The following is a 20,789-nucleotide window of genomic DNA, read 5'->3' as shown; positions in this document are numbered from 1 at the left end:
CCCAAGAACCTTCACCCTTGTAACTCAGAAATGGGGCACCCCGAAGGTAGACATCTTTGCTTTCCACTCCAGCCATCAGCTCAGCAAGTTCTGCACCAGTGAGCCTCACTGTAGGGCCTGGAAAGTGGATGCTCTGTGTTTCCAGTGGGTCAGCCTCTCGGTCTATGCATTTCCCCCACTACCCCATTACCGGGGTACTGCTCAAAATAAAGGAGGAAAAAACAAGTGCGATCCTGATTGCCCCAGACTGGCCATGCTAGCACTGGAACTCACTGCTGCGCACTCTGTCCCCTCTGCTGCCATGGCATCTCCCTCAGATCCCAACACTCCTGACCCAGAGGGAAGGAGAATTCATGCATCCCCAATTGTAGACCCTCAATTTGGCAGCCTGGCTTATTCTCTGACCACTGTACAAGCTGCCAATCTCAGTAAACAGGTTCTAGATGTTCTACATGAGGCCAAACGCCCTAGCACTAGAAAGTCTTATGCTGACAAATGGAAAAGGTTCTGCACCTAGAGTCAGGCTAAGGGAGCAGGTACGGCTCAGCCCTCCCTACCTCTCATCCTGGATTACCTACCTGCCTTACTACACAGTGGTCTGTCCTTTTCCTCTATTAAAATTCATGCCTCTGCTATCTCTGCTGATTTCAGCACTGAGCAACCTCTTTTCTCACACCCTGTTATCAAACAGTTCCTCAAAGGGGCTAGCAACTTGAGGCCACCTGGAAGAGCACCTACCCCAGCTTGGGACCTAAACTTTGTGTTAGAGAAACTCACCCTGCCCCCCTTTGAGCCAGCAGCTTCAGCAGAATTAGTTTCTGTCATGGAAGATGGCCTTGCTTCTGGCTATCACTTCAGCAAGAAGAGTATCCGAGCTACACGCACTAATGGCTGTAGAGCCCTTCATCATTTTCCACGCTGACAGGGTCTCCCTCAGGACTAATCCATCCTTCATGCCAAAAGTGGTGTCCAGTGTGGCTCTCAACCAATCCATTCATTTGCCCACCTTTTTCCCTAACCCACAAAACAAGGGGGAAAAGAGAATACTGCACTCTCTATATGTGCACTGACAGCTCAGATCCTATCTAGACAGGGCTAAATCATTTATTCAGAAAGACTGATCAGTCGTTGGTCAGCTTTGCTGCAGAAGCAGAGGGCAAACCATATCCAAGCAAACCGTTTCCAAATGGATAGCACACTGCATCCATTTCTGCTACAAGCAACACGGGAAACCTCCCCCTAAGGGGGTCAGAATTCACTCTGCCAGAGCAACCTCCACCTTTACAGCTTTCCTCAGAGGAGTCCCCACCAGGGACATCCTGGGGTCTGCAACATGGATATCTGTTCATACCTTCACCAAGCATAATCACCTGCCTATCTTCTCCAAATCCAGGGGAGGCTTTGCCACTGCAGTCTTGCACAACATCCTAGCCAGCCCCTAGTCTTCTTGACTGCCTCCACCTTTTTCCCCAGATTTGGGAATCAACCCAACTGTGATGACTGCAACATTGAAACACGAAGAACATAGTACAGTTGTGTACACTTACCATAAATGTTGATGTTTGAGTGTATTCACTGTTGCAGTCCTGGTCTCCCTCCCTCCCTCCACCCCCTTTCTCTCTCTCTCACTCTCTCTTATTACTAGGAACTTTTTGGTATTTACTTTCTACTGGTGAGGTTCTTCCACCATATATTGGCTCGCACGTGGGGACTCCTGACAGGGCAAGAAAAACTGATGTAATGGAGTAGGCTGCCTTACTTTATACTACTGACGACCTGACGTCAGTCCTGAAGCGACAGCAACCTACACAGAAATACTAAGCCTCTGATATTTGGGCCGACTGAGGGCTACCCTGGCAGGGATAACCCAAATGTGATGACTGCAACAGTGAATACACTCGAGCATCTACAGTTATGTTAAGTGTACACAACTGCACTGTCTTACCTATTGTCTCGAGAGGCCATGAGATTGTGGCAATGGTCATCATCTTCCAGCTGCTTTCTCACAGCAATGCACATTCTGATGAAGTCAAACATCCTGGCGGGACAGGCTCAGCAGGACTATTCTGATGCCTTACGAGTGATCTGTCAATACTTTAGTGCAAATATGATCTTCCAAAGATGGTGTCAACCTTGCTGCTACCTGTTCATATTTTCCTCCAACACCAAGTGCAGTGAGTTTTTTCCCTGATCCCTCCTCAGAGACAATTACTGAGAGATGCTCTAGACCATGTTTGGCCCTCCTGGTCTGCTCTACACTTATCCTGCTCTTCCACTCATTCCCAAATTTCTGCACAAAGCTCAGAGGTTGACGTTCCAAGTCACCCTCATTGTCCCCTTTTGGTCCTGTCAAGTTTGGTTCCCCTTCTTTTGGTCTCATCTTGTTTGTCCACCTTGGGCTCTGGAAGCCTCTCCAGACCTGTTGCCCCATCCATTGGGACACTCTCATCCGGATCTTCCAAACCTGAAGCTAACCGCTTGGTTTCTCCACTTCCATTGATGGCTAGAACTCCTGGGCTTTCTTCCCCAGTCAGAAAAATTTTGATTGAGTACACAAACCATTCATGAGGAAGCTATACAACAGTAAGTGGAAGAGCTTCTCCATCTGGGCTCATCAGAACAATCTAGATCCTTCTGCTCCAGTTTCAGCTGTGTTGGACTTCTTGGCATATCTTTTTAGTAACAGGGCTAGTTTTTCAACAGCAAAAGTGCAACTGGCGGCCATTTCCAATTTTTACATAGGGGAAAATTCTTTCTCTCTAGCGTCATCTAAATTGTGCAAGGTCTTCTTGAAAGGTACTTTTCTCTTACGTCCACCTGTTAAGGATCCTGCACTTCCTGGGACCTCACCTTGGTTTCGCAAACCTTAATTTCGCACCCCTTTGAATCTTCGGCTAAAGTTGACTTAAAGTTTCTGACTTGGAAAACTATTTTCTTGGTGGCTTTTACTTCACCCAAGAGAGTATCTGAGTTATAGGCTTTGTCTTGCAAGCCCCCATGTCTGATTTTTCACAAGGACAGAGTTTCTTTGCGCACTAATCCTTTTTTTTTTTACCCAAGGTTGCTTCTTAGGCTAACATAAATGAAGTCATCAAGCTACCTGTTTTCTTCCCAAAATTTCAAACAAGGGCGAGTACCTGCTTCATAAGTTGGATGTACATAGACATCACTGTTTCCATTTAGATTGAACCAAAACCTTTAGAGAATCTGACTAACTCTTCTTATCCTTTTCCAGGTCCAGGTTGGGTAAGCCAGTTTCCAAGGTTACCATAGCTCATTGGATAACTAGTTGTATTAAACTTGCGTGTTCCACTAAGGGCTTTCCCTTATCTTGCCACATTAAGGCCCATTCTACTAGATCTGTTTCTACCTCTTCAGCCTCCTGGTTAAAACTTCCCATTGATGAAATTTGTGCAGCTGTTACTTGGTCAAATCATCATGCCTTTATTTCTCATTACAAACCGGACATAATTTCTAGGAACAGGGCATCCTTTGGTTCTGCTGTGCTCCAGAATAACCTTCCTTGAGGGCCACCCAAGTCCTTTCTGTGGGTGAGGACTCTGTCCCGTAGGTTGAAGAGCAAATGAAGGCAACAACATGAGATAAGAAAACTTATGTACTCACCATAACGTTCCATCTGTGCTGTTGCCTCTCATTTGCTCTTCAACCTTCCTTCCCTCCATCCACCTGCCTTTTGAAGGACCTAACGAAACATTTTGGACAGATACTTTTGTTCTACCTTTGAGCTGCTGAAGTATCCCCACGACTGATTCTTTTATCTCTATGTAATTTATTCCTGTTTGTTTGTATCATGATTATGTGATATACTATGCTGCAGCAAACTCGAACTGAGGGATTTGGAGGAGAGGTGCATTGTGAGTAGGGGAGGAGCTCAGATGTTGGAGCCTACAGCTTTGGTATGCAGCCGAGTCGGATCTGATGCTCAGATTTGAAACCCATAGGTTGAAGAGCAAATGAGAGGCAGCAACACAGATGGAACATTATGTTGAGTACGTAACTTCTTCTTTTTTTGCCTCCAGCCTTATGAAAGCAATGGAGAGGAGAGTACAGTTACTAGAACAGGGTATGGGAGTGTACAGTAAACACATGTTCTCATACATAAGGGAGTTGTAGTAAAGGAGCTTAAGTAATTTGGGATATGTCAAAAGGCCTTACTGATATACCCCCAAAATGCTAGGGAATTTGGCAGGTGTGCTTGTGATAGCATGCATACTCTTCATCTGGTGTGTTTGGCAGCAGCAAGGTTCAAGAGGCAGAAAAGGAGCCACACACATGCTATTCTACAGTGAGGTTTAAGAAGTGCCCTAAGGAACTAAAAACCTGTAAGCCATAAATACCACCTCACTAGCAAGGATTGCTATTGCAGAAGAATCTGAGGGTAAAGCTAGTTTATTTCTTATCCATAAATGACCTGAAGGGTGAGTTGAAGCACGGGTTTTATGGTCAACTGGTCATGTCTATGTCATTCCAGCCTGAATTCGTTATTTGACCAGAGTTGCACTGCGATTTAATGAGGGGAGCCTTTGACATTCAGTCCTTCACATGACACTGATAAATATGCTTGAAGGGGCTTGGACTAAGGGAAGGTTAACAAAATGACTGGAAGAGTTGCTGAGTGTCCTGAACTTAGTTTTTGAAAATGGCCAAGGGCAGTTGCCACGTTTCCTCACAAGAATGAACCTGCTCACCCAATACAGGGATAATTTGATACACCCCAACCTTCATCTTCTTCAGTTGACTGCCTAGATGATAGAATTTTGATGCCTTTTTGGTGCCTTCTTTTTCTGAGGACATGCAGTAGGTGTTAAAGGAGGTAAACAAACTTGCTACTAAAAAATCATATACGGCTAAGTGGAAAAGATTTTCTAGTTGGTGCCAAATCTTGACTTTAAATTATGATATAATGATGAATGTCAGCTAATACCTCACTTCATAAAATAATTCTGTAAAAACTCATGAATGTTTTAAGGCTGAGATTCCTTTGGTTCTGTAATATTTTATGTTGAGTTATTATCCTATGACTTTTCCTTTCTCCTCTTTTAAGATTTATCTTTTGGCCATCTCTGCTCTGTCTGCCCATGGATCTCTCCTTTCTATCGTACCTCAAATTAAATCATTTTTGAATGGGGTGTTAATCCTTCTGTCTTAGAAGACAGTTGGCTGCTGTTTGAGATCTTAATTTTGTTCTGGAGAAATGCACACGATTGGTTTAAAGTTCTTATCTTGGAAAACAGTTTTACTGCTTGCTCTGACGCCTGCAAGAAGAGTATGTTAGTTACAGGTTCTTATGGTGATTCGACCCTATCTCATGTTTCACAAAGATAGGGTAAATTTGAGATCAAATCCTTCCATTATGCCTAAAGTTTCTGTATTTACATTGAGCCAAGCATTTCATCTTCCAGTTTTCGTTTGCAGAATCAAAAAATAAAGGGCAGAGAATTCTTCACCATCTGGATCTCCACAGGCATGACTGATACTAAATTTACAAAACAAAAACCTTCAGGAATTCTAATCAACTGTTTATTTCCAGTGAAGGTAAGACAAAAGGGGCAGTAATTGTCAAAACAGACATTTTCTAAATGTTGTCTCAAGCTACTACTTTTTGTTATAAGTACCATAACAAGACACTTCCGAACAGTGTCAGGGCCTACTCCACTTGGGCTCTGGCTACTTCTGTGACTTTTTGGAAAGGGGTGGAATCTAATAATATTCAAGAGGCAGCAAGTTGGTCTTTTGTGCACACACTTGACAAGCACTACAAACTGGATTTTTCTCTAGGGTCAGTGCAGGTTTTGCTAGGACTGTTCCCAAGGGGCTCCTACACTCTGACCCTACTGTTACTCTTCCTTATCTTTCTAAGCTGTGGTATTCTTCCCAGGTATCTTGTACTACTGCAACAGTGATCTAATGAACATAGTACAGCTGTGTAAGTAAACTTGCCATAACAGTATGTTGCAGTGTAAACACCCTCCCTCCACCCTCCTCTTTTTGTTGCTTTTTATGTTAAGGTGTGTGTTTTTTTTTCACATTCTCTTTTTCTGTTGACACATACCTGTCTGGCAGGGTTGAAGTAAACCAAGTTCTGGGGCAAATGAATTCTGAAAGTTTGGTGCCTTAATTACTGTTTGTAGTTGTTGGGGTTTATGGCAGGTGTACTGAAGCTTTGCAAGCTGGCTGGTCTGTCCAGTCCTTTGCAGGATACTTCCTATATAGCCTAAGCTTCTGCAACAGTGATTTATTTGAATGTCTGCTGTTGCTGTAAATTTGATTTACAAGACTGTACTTTTCCGTTAGTAGTCTAACCATTATGTCTATTTCAAAATGTGAGCGAGTTGGAAGTGCAATTGATTGAACTTTACCACCACAACACAGTTGTATTTGTTGCATGTAACAATTATGTTGTATGCACAAAAAGTGTATGTCAATTGACTACAACATATATATTGTCTTGTACAACTGTAATTGAGCATGATGACTTGAAAGGTAAATCTTGAATCTAACTGATATATTTGTTCTTTTCTAGGTGCACTTATGAGGTTGCAAACCATAACTTCATTGAAGCTTACAGATATCAAACTCTTGTGGTTCAATATCCTTTTAATTGTGTGCATTCCAGAAGTACATGTTAGAAGATACAATATGAACACATTACTCATTGGAAGGGGTAACATTAGCTGTTTAACCAATACTTGTACTGTTTTCTCTGTTGTGCACAGCTCTTGTTAAAATACAAATATGTAATTAAACTATATTTGTAATAGTGTGGATGAGTGGCTGTTGACTTTGATCCTTACATCCTGGATTTGGTTTTGGTTCTGAAGTCAGTTAGGTATCTTTTGGGCTTAGACTTAATTGAGAGAAAACTGTTTTGTCCTTGGTGAAGGTTTAGTGTAGAGATGAGTCTGACATTATCTGACCCCTACTTGACTGTAGAAGTGCAGCGTTCTGTCTGACTCGCAGCATTGGTTGGGATGGAGATTAAGGCTGCAAAAGTACATAACTGATGTCAGTATGTATTACAGGGAATGACCTAAGAAATTTAACACTTCATAATTATCTAAAGAAAATCACATGTAAAAAAGATCCTGTAAGTGACAACAAGGCCCAGTTCTAGGTTGCTTTACCATATAGAGAATAAATACACCAGAAGTGTTTTTTTCAGTTAAGTGTCTATAAGGTGTTCCTAACTGAGTCATGACTTTGATTCCTAGATACTTGAAGTAGATGAAGGGACAGAGACGGTAATGTGGTATGGACTAAAGGGAGAATCTGGGTTTTCTTTAGAGGCTAGACATTTGGATGGAATTAGACAATGGGAAAGTAACAGGATACAATGTTGTAATCCCATTTTTACGTATAGAAAAGTTTGACATATCGTTATTGTTGAAATATCTTTTAGTTGGGGTTTGTGTACCATCTGTGTAGCAAGCTTTCAAGTTGATCTCATTTTTGCAAGCTGTGTTAACCTTGGTTTCTGTTTGTAAAAGGTTAGCTATGGAAAAGTAAATTAATAATTCAGTCAAGGAGCAACATTTATTCTGCTGCTGCTACTTCTATAGCTGAAAGTTTCTAAAGTCAGAGAAGAATATGTAACTGTTTATGATATATTTATTAAATGTGCAGTTTTTGAAATAATATTTCAGTGCTACCATCTCTGATCACACACACAATCCTTTTCAAGGTTGTATGTAGGGCAGCTAGGGTCTATGCCCTGCCGGCACTCCGTAGGTACAAGGCAAAGAAACTTATCCTGGACAGTATACCAGCCCATCCATGGACGTACATGAATATGGTGCATGCACATATACTCTCAACTCATTTGTGTGGCACAGACAACTCCGAGCAGTTTGGGGGATTGTTAAACTTTTGACACATTTTTGGTAAGTTGTAGAAAACTAGAGACTCTGGAAAAAAAAAATACTCTACAGACAAAGGGAGGATATTTATAGTTCATATCAAATATATAGCGTTCAACAAATGAAACAGAAAATCGAGCACTATAAAACAGTAATACTAATCCCTGCACCACAGTGCTGTTTCAGTAGTAATAGCTTACAAATTAAACTGTATTACATCATGGAAATATCATGAAGAAAGTATACATTGAACATTTTGGCTTTTTAAACCCTTCATTGAGAGCTTTTAATTAAGAATTGTAGCCGTAGTCCAGAATTTCTTCTCTAAAAACACATACATACATACCATACATGCATACATACTTGAGTAATGTTACAACTAAATAACAAAATTTGCTCAAACCTTCCACATACATCCCATCACTGCCTTGCTCTTAAACAACTACCTTGGATTGAGTTCTCCCACCAGGGCCAGCCTTACCTATAGGCAAACTTAGACGATTGCTTAGGATGTCCTGCTTTTTTGTGACAAATACATTAATGTAACCATTTTTTTTTTAACATGGCAGGGTTAAACCAGATACTGTGGGTAGGCAGTGGAGATGGGGTTGTCTGTGGATGAAGTTATTGACCTTGCTTTTGTAATTCTGGTCTTGCATGACTAAAGTGCATTTAGATGAAGCAGGTGGAGTAGAAGTAGTGCCACTGTTGGAATGAGACAAAAATCTATTAAAGTAACATATTTTTGTTTTTTTTTGTATTGTTTTATTGTGACAAGGTCAAACCAGATGCTGTGGGGTGAATAATGAGTATGGGGTATGTCTGTAATGAAATGATTGGCCCTGTTCTTTGCTGTTGTAATTCTGGTTCTGCATGACTAATGTGTATTTGAGTGACTCAAGTTGGAATGCAAGCTGTGATTAGTGTTTCTAGTCTTTCTATGAAATAAAAATGCCTTAATGTAGTAATATTTTTCATCCTTCACCAGATACTCTGGATCTGCAGTGGGTATGGGGGCTGTCTTTGAGTGAGATTACTGCCCTGCTGTTTGCTGTTGTAATGGAAACTATGCAGGACTAATGTACATTTGGGTGAATCAAGCAGGAATACAAACTGTGACTGTCTGTGAAAAATACATTACAATAATCATTATTTTTAACATGGCAGTGTCAAACCAGATACTGTAGCTAGGCAGTGGAGATGGAGGCTGTCTGTTAATGGAGTTAATTGGCTTTGCAATTTATGTGGATCTTTTTGTGCTTGGGCTGAATTGTGGTGACTAATGATGTGTTGCTGTTGAACACCTGAGTTAATACAACCAGTTTAGGTAAATAAAAATATTTATATCTTGTGTCTTGTAAATGTTTTTATCACATCCATCAATCTGTTTCCTTTTCTTGAAGGGATATACAAATGCTAAAGATCTTGCATGAAAGTCAAAAACAGATTTTCTTTATAGTAAAAGTTTCAGTTGTGTCTCTGGCTGCTTAACAGTATATTTGTAGATTATCTGTTTGTAAACTGTTACCACAGAAAATTTTGTAATGTGAAACTAATGATCTGATGTTGTCAGTTTTCATTCCATCCTCGACTGATAGGTCAGATCGATCCCTTGGATCCATCTTGGCTGTTGGAAAAGCTCATGGCAATCTCGAGCTTCTCCTTTACCCATAACACACCACCCCAATTACCTCAGATCTTGTTTGCCAGTATGCTGACTGGACGTGGTTGTCTTCAGCTCTCGAGGTTCACTTTGGGAGATAAGTATTTTCTTTCCTTTTCTTTATATTCTAATTGAATTAATTCTACCTCTCTCTTCCTTGTTACCCTGTTTTTCCGTTGCTTTGAGAATCTTTTTCTTTCACTTCCTGTTCTAGACTTAATTTTGTCCGTCATTCCATTTGGTAAATATGCCAGTCTCTCTCTCTCTGTTTTCCTGGTAGTAGAGTTTTTTTCATTGTGGCTGCTTTTTGCTTTTCTATGGCTTACTCAACCTTTGCACTCTGCATGCTAACAAGGATTCTCCTATTTTTAGCAGTTTTAGGGATGTCGTTCTTGCATCACTAGTCGACTTCTGTTTGGATCAGAGCTTTGGTTTACCTGCACTCAGTGTTTTTTGTGTTGGGTGAGAATCGCAGTTTGGTTGATTCTCTGATCCGAGGGGTTTAGTTGTCTTCGGATGCAATACCAGTTGTATAAACTTAGTCTCCATCGGATACGAAACATCTTTGGATCAGAGAGGTTACCTTCCCTCGGATACGAAACATCCTCGGATCAGAGAGGTTACCTTCCCTCAGATACTGTGACTTAGTATAAGAAAATGGTTGTACAAAGTAGCCTTCTTTAGACCCAAGACCCTCTGATGGTCTGGTAGTCTCTCTCGCACACACACACACACACACACACACACACACACACACACACACACACACACACACACACAGTCGTTCAAGCCACCTACTAAATCTGGAAATATCCAGCATATCTCTCAACTGTCCAGATTTTCGTACAATGTCCAGATTGTTTTTTTGCATCCTATTTTTTAGTTTGTTCCTCATTAAATTTGCAGTTTTTCTGCCAAATCATTAAGGATTTGAAGTCCCTAAATGCCAAATAATAACAGACGTAGTTTCAGACTTCATATCTTTCAGAAATTACGTAATAATGTAAATCCTGTTATTCCAGCAGATTTCTAACTTTATAGGAGCAGTATTTAAAATCTGTCCCTGTTTTTGGTCCCTTGCTCCCCCCATTATTTCTGATTTGTCCAGATTTCTTGCGCCAAGAGATTGAGAGGTATGACAAAACAATTACTCTGTCCTGGGCTGTCATTTAGTATCCCGTGCTGTGACAGGTAATGCTCACAGCTACAAATACACATTATTACTTCACTACTGATTTATATATCCGTGGTGGTACAGCGGTAGCGTTGTTGCCGCACAGCAAGAGGTTCCCCTGTTCAGTTCTTGGCTGGAGTGCCTTTTGTGTGGAGTCTGCATGTCCTCCCCGCGGTCGAGTGGCTTCCGAAAGACATGCATGAATGGGCATGCCTTCGCTGAAGGTTGGGCATCGGGCTGGCAACTCGGCACCATAAAAATCGACTGCCAATCATTAGCGGACCGGAGTTCCGCTGTGGCGACTCCTAACCGGGAAAAGCCGAAAAGACAAACAAACTTCACTACTGATTTATTTTATTAGTTTGCTAATGCTGCGGTGACATCTAAGCATGCCAACAAAAACAACTGTTTGCATGTCACTGTTATGGCTACACCACTGTGTTGTTCCAAAGACATAAGACTGTGTGTTCGAATTAAAACGTGTTCAAAATGACACACAAATGACAAGTCTTGCCATAGATTTTCCAACAGATGTTATCAGAGCAGCTGCTGCTTTTGCTATCTCGTATCACACACACAACTGTGGAAATAACTTTTCAGTAATGGTAAGAGATATGTCCATAACAGAAATAATGTACTGAATACAGTCAACAATGTAGTATTATAGGTCATGTGCAGCACTTAACTGCACATCACATCCATATGTTTTACCTTAACAAAGCATAGCCAGTGCTGTGGAGTGGCATAGCATATTATGCACAATTTCACCTCCCACAATGACCTTATGGTACCCAGTGTAGGCAACCATGGCCTTCGGAAGGGCACACAGATCATTACACATCCTTTTATTAGCTGCATTAATTTTCCACCAAATGCCATTCGTAGTTCAGTATGAATGGCCTTTGGAAGGGCATACAGCTCATTACACATCCTTTTATTAGCTACATTAATTTTCCACCCAATGCCATTCATAGTTCAGTATGAATGAACATAATGCATGTTAAAACACTACAAGTTGCATCGGTTGTAGTACCTGCTAAAGCCGTGGCAATGTCTAATAGCTACAGAATCTAAACTTTCCTCTGCAGGCATTCAGCGGGTCATTTTTTTCCCTGCACCAGAAAATCTGACTAAAGTTGACAACAGATACCTTTCCCCTTCACCCCCGCCCATTCAAAAAAAAAAAAAAAAGGGCAGGCATTCCTAAAGGTTCTTACACTTTCGACTGGTTGTCGCTCATTACCAGTTCAGAATACTTTCCTTTGATCTCACCACAGCTCTTATGAAGTTCGCCAAGTGTACGGCAGTAGTAGCAACTCACCTGAGAATGCAGTGATTCCAGTTGTTTTCATATCTAGATGACTGGCTCTTTTCCACCTCGACCAGCCGTCAGCTTATGATGTCAAGAGAAAAGATCGTCAGTACATGTGCTGTTTTGCATAGGACTATAAACAACAAAAAAATAGTTCGCAATACCAAGACTGCAGTCACTTGATTCTTCAAGCTGTGGGATCAGTGGCTGCAGCAATAACACTGCTACCATTGGCCTGGATTTTATATGAAAATTCTTCAGTGGATGCTTGCCCCACTATGGTCATACTTCATCATTCCATGTCCATTTCAGTACAAATCATCTACAAGGCACCCCCCCCAGTCCAAGGCCATACTAACTATGGATGTTTACCAACCTGGGTAGAAGGGCATTACCTGGGAAAGACAGTCCAAGCCATATGGTGCCTGGTGAGGCCAATGGTCTAGAGATGAGAGCAGTGCTATTAGTGTTGCAGGCTTTTCAGGATGTTCTCCCTTTGAGAACAGTTGTGATTGAAACAAACAATATCTCAGTTATCCGGTACTTCAACAAACAAGGAGGAACCAGATCTTACCCCCTCTGTTGTGAAGCACACAGGGGGTAACATGAGCGATTTCATCTAAATGCTTTTTCTTATCAATGCACATTCCTGGGAAATCCAGTGTGATAGAGGACAATCTGAGAAGGTGCATTCTTCTACCTCATGAGCAGTTCCTCAACAAGAACGTGATGGAAATGATTTTCCATCAATGTAGCCAGCCTTGCTGCGATTTTTTTCGCCCCTCCCCTAAAGAACAATGGAGTAGCTATTTTTGCCCTATTCCCTCCACAGGGAGAATCACTGAGAGATGCTTTTCTTCAAGACTGGCCACCTTTATCCATGTCCTCCAATTTCTTTGATTCCAGAAATTCTACAGAAAGATGCCAGGTGGAAGAACATTTCATCCTCATAACCCCTTATGGGCCTCCTCAGATTTAGTTTCCCTTCCTTTGGCCTCAATTAATTCACCAACTTTGGATTTAAGATCCAAATCCAGACCTACTCTCTCATCCAACAAGAATGATCCATCCAGATAGTCAGAACCTCAAGCTGATGGCTAGGTTTCCCCAGTCCCATTAATAGACCGACAACCTATGCTCTCTGCACCTGTCTGGCAGATATTGTTATCTTTTTTTTAACCATCTACAAGGAAAGGTTTGGACACTGAGCTCTTCAGCATCATGTTGAACCCTCTTCTCCCCTGATTCATAACATTGTCGAATTCTTAACTCTACCCTTTAACAAAGGAGCTACTACATCTATAGTTAAAGTTCGGTTGGCAGCAATTACTAATTTCCATAGTGCAACTGATGATTACTCACTAGCTTCCCACAAGCTTTATAAAGCTTCCTTACAAGGCATACCTTTGCTAAGGCTTCCATTTAAAGATCCTACTCCTCCATGGGATTGGGATATAGTATGGCAAGTCATTATCCATTTCCCATTTTGAACCTGCAGATGACTGTGATTTTAAATTTCCTGTTTCTGCAAAATGAATTTCTGAAACTTAGGCCTTATCTGAGGAAACTACCATGTCTGATTTTTCACAGAGATAGTCAGGTTATGAACTGAGGCATCTTTTTGCCCATGGTAGTATCAGAACCTAATTTTAATCAATTTGTCAATTTACCAGTATTCTTTCCAAAAGATACAAACAGGGACAAACAATGACTACTTTTATTGGACTTTTGTAGACAGTAATGTTTCTCTTTACATAAAGAAAAATACATCAAGGCTACAGACTAATTACTTGATCTGAAGTAGGAGATTCATTTGTCTGCAACCTGTGGGTTATGGATCCGATATCGGATCCGAACCGGCATGGTTTTCCAGCTATGGATCCAAGCTCTCAGCTCCTCCCCTCACCCATAATGCCCTGCTCTACCCTCATGACCCCAGATCTCGTTTGCCGCGCATGGTGACTGGATTTGTTTCTCAAGCTCTCAAGCTAAGTGCTAGTTTTTACTGTTAATATCAGAATTTTGAAGTTTTTATTGATTTTTTGTGTGAAAGTGTAGGTTTCCCCTTTGATATTTTTACTTTTTAGAGTTAATCTAAAAGTTATTTCCCTCCCCTCGCTGTTGGCGTAGTGTGTGTGTGTTGGGCCTGTGTGTGTATATTGTTTAGTTACTTTTAGTTTGGTAACTACTTTGTAGATTGGGATGGCAGACCAACCCAAATCTATATTTTCTAAATGCTCCGAGTGTGGCCATAAGCTTTCCCCAGCTGATGGCCACACTCGGTGTGTTAGATGCCTGGGGGTTGAACACCTCACATCTGGATGTTCCATTTGTGCAGGGTTCAACCCCAGGGCATTGAAGGAGCGGAGGTCCAAGCTTGTTTTGGCGGGCCTTTTACCGCCGGACTCGGCTCCGACCTCCGCTCCTTCGGGAGTAACCGTGCCTACGGTTCTTCCCTCTGTGGCACCCCCTCCTCCTCCTGGGACTCAACCTCCCGTTTCTGGTTCGGAGGAGAGGGATGCTAAGAAAAAGGACCGGAGGGAGAAGCACCACAAGCGGCGGGCCGAGACCTCTGTTTCGGCCCCGCCAGCCAAGCGGGCTTCTCCCCCGGCTCCGTTGTCGGCTCGGTCTCCTCCTTCTCGGCTCCGGTCTCCAGTGTGCTTTTCACCGGGACCTGAGGAGGAGGAGACCCGATCTCCGTCGAGGCTATCGAGGAGGCACTCCAGGCCTACCTCGGTAGCCTCGTCGAGATCCACATATAGCATCTCGGATGCTGATCTGGACCGGATGATGAGAAGGTTCATCCAGGCCCAGATGCAGATGGGAGTGCTCTTGCCTCCCCCCCCTCTGGGGGGGAGCTCAACACCCTTTTTCAAACCGATTGCTCCTTCTCCGACCCGCTATCTGGGTTCGGAGCAGCTGGAGCCGAGCAGCTTCGGAGCCGGGGTGGGTCGCCGATAGTACTTTGTACCGGATACGACTCTGCCCTCGAGTGCATCGGATCCGACCTCTCTGAGCCAGGATCCGAGTCTCGGATCCGGAGGGATCAGTGCTCGCCGGCGCCGTCTGTGTCGGAGCGCACTGTCCTTCGGATCCGGCGCTTGGCGCCGGCTCCGATCCACTCTTCGGATCCGAGGGGAGCCGATTGTCGGATCCTTTGGTCGAGGTCGGCTCCCTTCGCATTTGATGTAGTGGAGAGGGCCCTGTTGAGGGTCTCCGGACCCCCGGCACTTGTTTCGGCTCCGTCCGCTCCCTCTGCACTGGGCCAGGCTTCCACCATCCGGCCCTTGGGACAGCCCGCTTCTGTGCCCCAAGTTGCTCCAATGGAACAAGTTGCTGCTTGCGAGGAGTCCTCTGACAGCCCCCCAGAGGATGTCCCTCGCAAGCATACGTGCAAAAGGAGGCACATTGACTCCCCCGAGTCTCTCACGGAAGACACGGACTTGGAGGAAGGGGAAGGCTCCCCACGGTCACCCCCCGAGGATGTCTCATTTGGAGACATCATGGAAATGCTCCGTATAAAGGGGGGGTGGTCTGCCCCCAAGTCTTCCTCGGACAAGTCCGTGTTCTTGGAGGCATTTGAAGCGGGCCCGTCTACCTCTTGGGTGTCCCCTCCTGCCGACCCCCTGGTGGACCTCATTACCACCAGGGCGTGGAAGGAACCGGACACCGTGGAGCCAATTCCTAAGAGGCCCGATAGGATCCTTAGCCCACCGTCCGACCGTGCCCATTGGAGTAAGGGGCCTCCGGTAGATGCCATGTTGACGGCGGGCCACCAAGATGGAACTTGCTCAGGAGAGTCCTCAGTCCATCCCCCGAGCAAGGAGTCTCGGATGATGGACCGCTTGGGGAAGCGGATGTTTAGTTCAGCGACCTTCTCGGTAAGGGCGCTGAACTACTTGGCACACGTCATTAGGATGCAGCGAGATCTCATTAAAGAATACGCTGCATCTCCCCCAGAGTCCATGTCGGAGGAGGACAGGGTGCTGCACTCCACCCGCATGGCCACTCTTAGGTCAGTTACTAATACCTCTATGCGGCTACTCTCCCATGCTACGGAAGACGCCGCTAGAGCCGCAGGGGCAGGCCTAGTCACTAGACATCAGGCCTGGCACCGTCACTGCGATTTTTCTGAGCCCTTCAAAGCGTCATTTGCGACGCCTTTGATGGTTCTGCTCTCTTTGGCAAAACCGTCACAAACGTTGACCCAGAGCGAGAAGGACGGGAAGACGCTGTCTGCCGTCGGAATCCGCTTCTCTGCACCCCAGAGGCCCTACTCTAGGAACCAAAAGGGTCAGAAGAAGATGTGGTTCCGGAAGTCGCAGCAGTCCCAGCCTGCTCCGGACAACCAGTCCTTTCGTGGCAGAGGAGGACAGGGAGGACGCCGCCCTAGAGGCAGAGGGGCTCCCAGAAACTTCGGGTCCAGGGAACCTTTCTCTGAACGGCCCCGCAGCAACCCTGAGGGTTGCCCGACTGCTCCACTCTGGAGGCAGTCGGGGACGCTGGGCACCTAGCGGCATGGGAGTCCATAACATCAGACCGCTGGGTTCTCCAAATCATATCCAGAGGATATCGCATCCCTTTCTTCACTTTCCAAAGTTGAAGTCCCTCCCAGACGTTCCACCCGGTCAACGGGAGGCCGCTTTGGCAGAAATTAGCCATCTGCTAAAGAAAAGAGCCATCCAGCCCGTCCCCCCAGACCAGATCGGATCAGGGTTCTACTCCAGGTTCTTTTTAGTGCCAAAGAAGACGGGGAACTAAGACCAATTCTAGAACTTTCTCTCTTGAATATTGCAGTCCCCAAAGAAAAATTCCGAATGGTCACTCTGCAATCTATTCTCCCCCTTCTGGGAGAAAATCACTGGATGTGCTTGATAGACCTCAAAGACGCTGCACTACCACATCCTGATGGACAGGCGCCCAGGAGGTTCCTCCGCTTCGGCTGGGAGCCAGTCACTACCAGTTCCGGGTCCTTCCCTTTGGTCTCACCACAGCCCCCAGGGTGTTCACCAAAGTATTAGCAGTGGTAGCGCCCACCTGAGGCTTCAGGGGTGCAGGTCTTTCCCTACCTGGACGACTGGCTTCTTACCACCCCAACAAGGCATCTACTTTTATTGGCGAGACTCCTTTCTCCATCTTGCTCCTTTCTGGGCATTACAATAAATACAAAGAAATCCAACCTGGCTTCACACAGCTCTTAGATTTTATAGGGGCCAGGCTAGACACAAGGAGTTTACGAGCCTTCCTCACTGCGGACAGAGTTCAAAATCTGCAGCTCCAGGTGCGGGCCATTCTCCACTCAAGTTCTGTTCCGGCGGAGTTGGTCCTGAGGGCTCTAGGGTCCATGGCGTCTGCTATAGCACTTCTTCCTCTTGTCAGGCTCAATATGTGCATTCTACAGTGGACTCTCTTAGTATAGTGGTCATACCTTGCTCTCCCTATGCATCATCCCATTGCGATCAGCAAGGCTTGCAAGCGGTCCCTCTTGTGGTGGCTTCACTCCCCAGATCTCCACAGGGCCGCCCATTTTGTGCTTCTCCCCTCTCGCCACGGTGACCATGGACGCCTCCGCCTCGGGTGGGGGCATTTTATGGCCGGACCGTCCAAGGCACGTGGAACGATTCAGAGACCTTACTGCATATCAACGTTCTAGAGATGAGAGCAGTGCTCTTAGCGTTGCTAGCACTTCAGGACTTTCTTCCCTTGGGAACAATTGCGATTCAATCGGACAACATGTCTGTGGTCTGGTACATCAACAAGCAAGCAAGGGTCTTACCCTCTTTGTCGAGAAGCCATGAGAGTTTGGGAATGGGCAATCTCCACCAACCGCTTTCTAATAGCAACGCATTCCGGTTGGTCCAACATCCTGGCGGACAAGCTCAGTCGCACCATTCTGACCCCTTACGAGTGGTCTCTCAATTGTCAAGTAGCGGAACGCATATTCGCACGGTGGGGAACTCCTTCATGCGATCTTTTGCCTCTCCCTCAAACACCAAGTGCGACAGTTTTTCGCTCTGATACCTCCTCCCGGAGGTTCCGCAAGAGACGCTCTGGTGCATGCTTGGCCACCCGGTCTTCTGTATGCTTATCCACCCTTGCCTCTGATGCTCCAAGTTCTTCAGAAAGCCTCTCGGGTGGGTTGCAGAATGATTCTCATTGCCCGTTTGGCCTCGACAGATCTGGTTCCCCTTTCTAAGGTCTCACTCGGTGAATCCTCCTTGGATTCTAGATCCCATTCCGGATCTGATATCCCATCCATCCTGCATACCTCCTCCGAATCTGGACAACCTGAAGCTGACCGCTTGGCTGCTCCAGTTCCACTCTTGATCAGGACTCCCGGTATTTCGTCACCTGTTAAGGCAATTCTGGTGGCAGCTCATAAACCGTCCACTAGGAAGGTCTACCGCAGCAAGTGGAAACGGTTTTCTTTGTGGGCGGAGCGGCAAGGCCTGAATCCCTTCACGGTTCCTCTCCCTTTAGTGCTTGACTTTCTAACCACTCTTTTTAACGATGGTGCCAGCAGTTCCACAGTCAAAGTACAACTGGCGGCAATTTCTCATTATCACATTGGCCATGACTCTAATCCTCTTATGTCAGCCAAGTTGTGTAAAATTTTCCTTAAAGGTACTTTTCTTCTCAGGCCCCCTGTAAAACAAGCAGTTCCTCCTTGGGACCTCTTTGGTTCTCCAGGCCTTGACCGCCCCTTTCGAAGCAGCGGCTACGGTGGATCACAAATTCTTGTCTTACAAGACAGCCTTTTTGGTAGCCATTACATCGGCCAAGAGAGTTTCAGAGCTTCAAGCTTTATCAGCTAAACCTCCTTACTTGGTATTTCATCCGGACCGTGTCTACCTCAGGACCAACCCGTCCTTTCTTCCTAAAGTTGCTTCTGAAGCAAACATTAATCAGTCCATTAACCTCCCTGTTTTCTTCCCTAAATATGAAAACAAAGGTGAATATAAGCTTCACTCTTTAGATGTACACAGGCAACTTAGATTTTATCTAAACAGGACGGCTGGTCATAGGCAGTCTGACCAGTTGTTTATTTCCTTTGCAAAATTTAATTTGGGCAAGCCAATTTCTAAAGTTTCTCTGTCCCGCTGGATTTCACAGTGCATCTTATTGGCTTATCAAGCTTCAGGAAGGCCCGCACCGGAGGGTGTTCATGCCCATTCAACCCGGTCAGTATCTACCTCGGCAGCCTTCAAGGCTAGGATTCCTCTAGATGATATTTGTGCAGCAGCCACGTGGGCTTCATCTCATACTTTTATCTCCCACTATAAGTTGGATCTTGCATCTAGGGGTAGAGCATCATTTGGCTCCGGTGCTCGGAATATCCTTCCATGATGGCCGCCCAAGATTCAGGTAGCTGGGGACTCTGTCCCACAGGTTGCAGACAAATGAATCTCCTACTTCAGATTTAGAAGTTATGTACTCACCATAACGTTCCATCTGAGTAGGTGTATTCATTTGTCTGCAACCATCCCGCCCTCCTATCCCCCTGGCCTTTCAGTTTCCTGCATATTATCTGTTACCCTTTTCAGGGTGTTGTTGCTGTTGGCAAACTCGATCTGAGGTCATGAGGGTAGAGCAGGGCATTATGGGTGAGGGGAGGAGCTGAGAGCTTGGATCCATAGCTGGAAAACCATGCCGGTTCGGATCCGATATCGGATCCATAACCCACAGGTTGCAGACAAATGAATACACCTACTCAGATGGAACGTTATGGTGAGTACATAACTTCTAATTTCTTTTACAGATATGAAATTGAGTAAACGAGGGCAAAATTTTTTGTAGACAGGTATCTTACTGGCTATATCTCTTTTATTTGTGACAAATTGGATATCACATTACCAAAACAAATGTGGGTTCAATCAACCAGATCCATGGCAGTTGCCTCAATTTTATAATCAAGAACATCCATGGATGACATTTTTGCAGGAGCAACATGATCTTTTTCCAAGCCTTTATCAATTATTACAAATTGGATTTGGTCTTCTGAGGCAGAGCATCATTGGCCTCAGTGGTATTTATCCTTGCATGAGTCCGCCTTGGATATAGGGTAGCTGGGGAATCTGTCCCATCAGTTGAGGGTGGAATGAAAATTGACATCAGATAAAGAAGTTATGTACTTACCATAATGTTCCTTCTGTGTTGTTGATTTTCATTCCTCCTCGACTCCCCACCCACCAGCCCCCAATCCTGGTTAAGTTTATTTTAGAAGAATGAATGGATCTAACAGATTTGTTATATCTTGCGAACATTACCAGCTCCAGATTTAGCATTGCCTTCTTGTCTCTCTCTGTCTTTATATGATCTGTATGTTAAGTTATGAGGACATCTTTCTTTTATAGCTTGCAAACAAGATCTGAGGCAGTAGGGGTTGGTGCATTATGAGTATGGGAGAAGCTCGAGAGTTCCAGATTGCCACATGCGACCCATCAGTCGAGAGGAATGAAAATCAACAACAGAGGTGGAACGTTACGGTACATACGTAACTTCTTTTTATCATAGAATGCACAATAATGTTTTTCATTTTTTTTTTGCCACCAACACTCACTCCACCCAGTGCTTGGCCATAAGACATATCCTTGTGCACCTCCACACTGTATAGCAGGACAGAGAGAAGGTGAGAGTGACCTGGTAAACCACCATCTTGGCAGGTTAGGGTTTTTTCAAATATGTCCTTTACCCTCCTCTACCTGATGTACATTGAAAGAATAAAGTATGCATGCAGAGGCTTCCACATGTGTACTGCCTCTG

At 44.6% G+C, this 20,789-nt stretch overlaps 1 protein-coding gene across 1 annotated transcript in view; it reads left to right on the top strand.

Moving 5' to 3' along the window:
* The window catches only part of PCID2 (PCI domain containing 2), a 593,048-nt gene that overhangs the window by 198,600 nt on the left and 373,659 nt on the right, over window positions 1–20,789 (top strand). The window contains exon 5 of the mRNA XM_044071205.1: window positions 6,545–6,610. Coding sequence (XP_043927140.1) covers window positions 6,545–6,610 — 66 coding nt within the window. The remainder of the gene's footprint in view (window positions 1–6,544; window positions 6,611–20,789) is intronic.

The sequence above is a fragment of the Protopterus annectens genome, chromosome 5.part0, assembly GCF_019279795.1.
Source record: "Protopterus annectens isolate FY-2018-M chromosome 5.part0, PAN1.0, whole genome shotgun sequence".
Classification (NCBI taxonomy): domain Eukaryota; kingdom Metazoa; phylum Chordata; order Ceratodontiformes; family Protopteridae; genus Protopterus; species Protopterus annectens.
The sequence above is the reverse complement of the archived record's forward strand: the minus strand, read 5'-3'. Positions and strand labels throughout refer to the sequence as shown.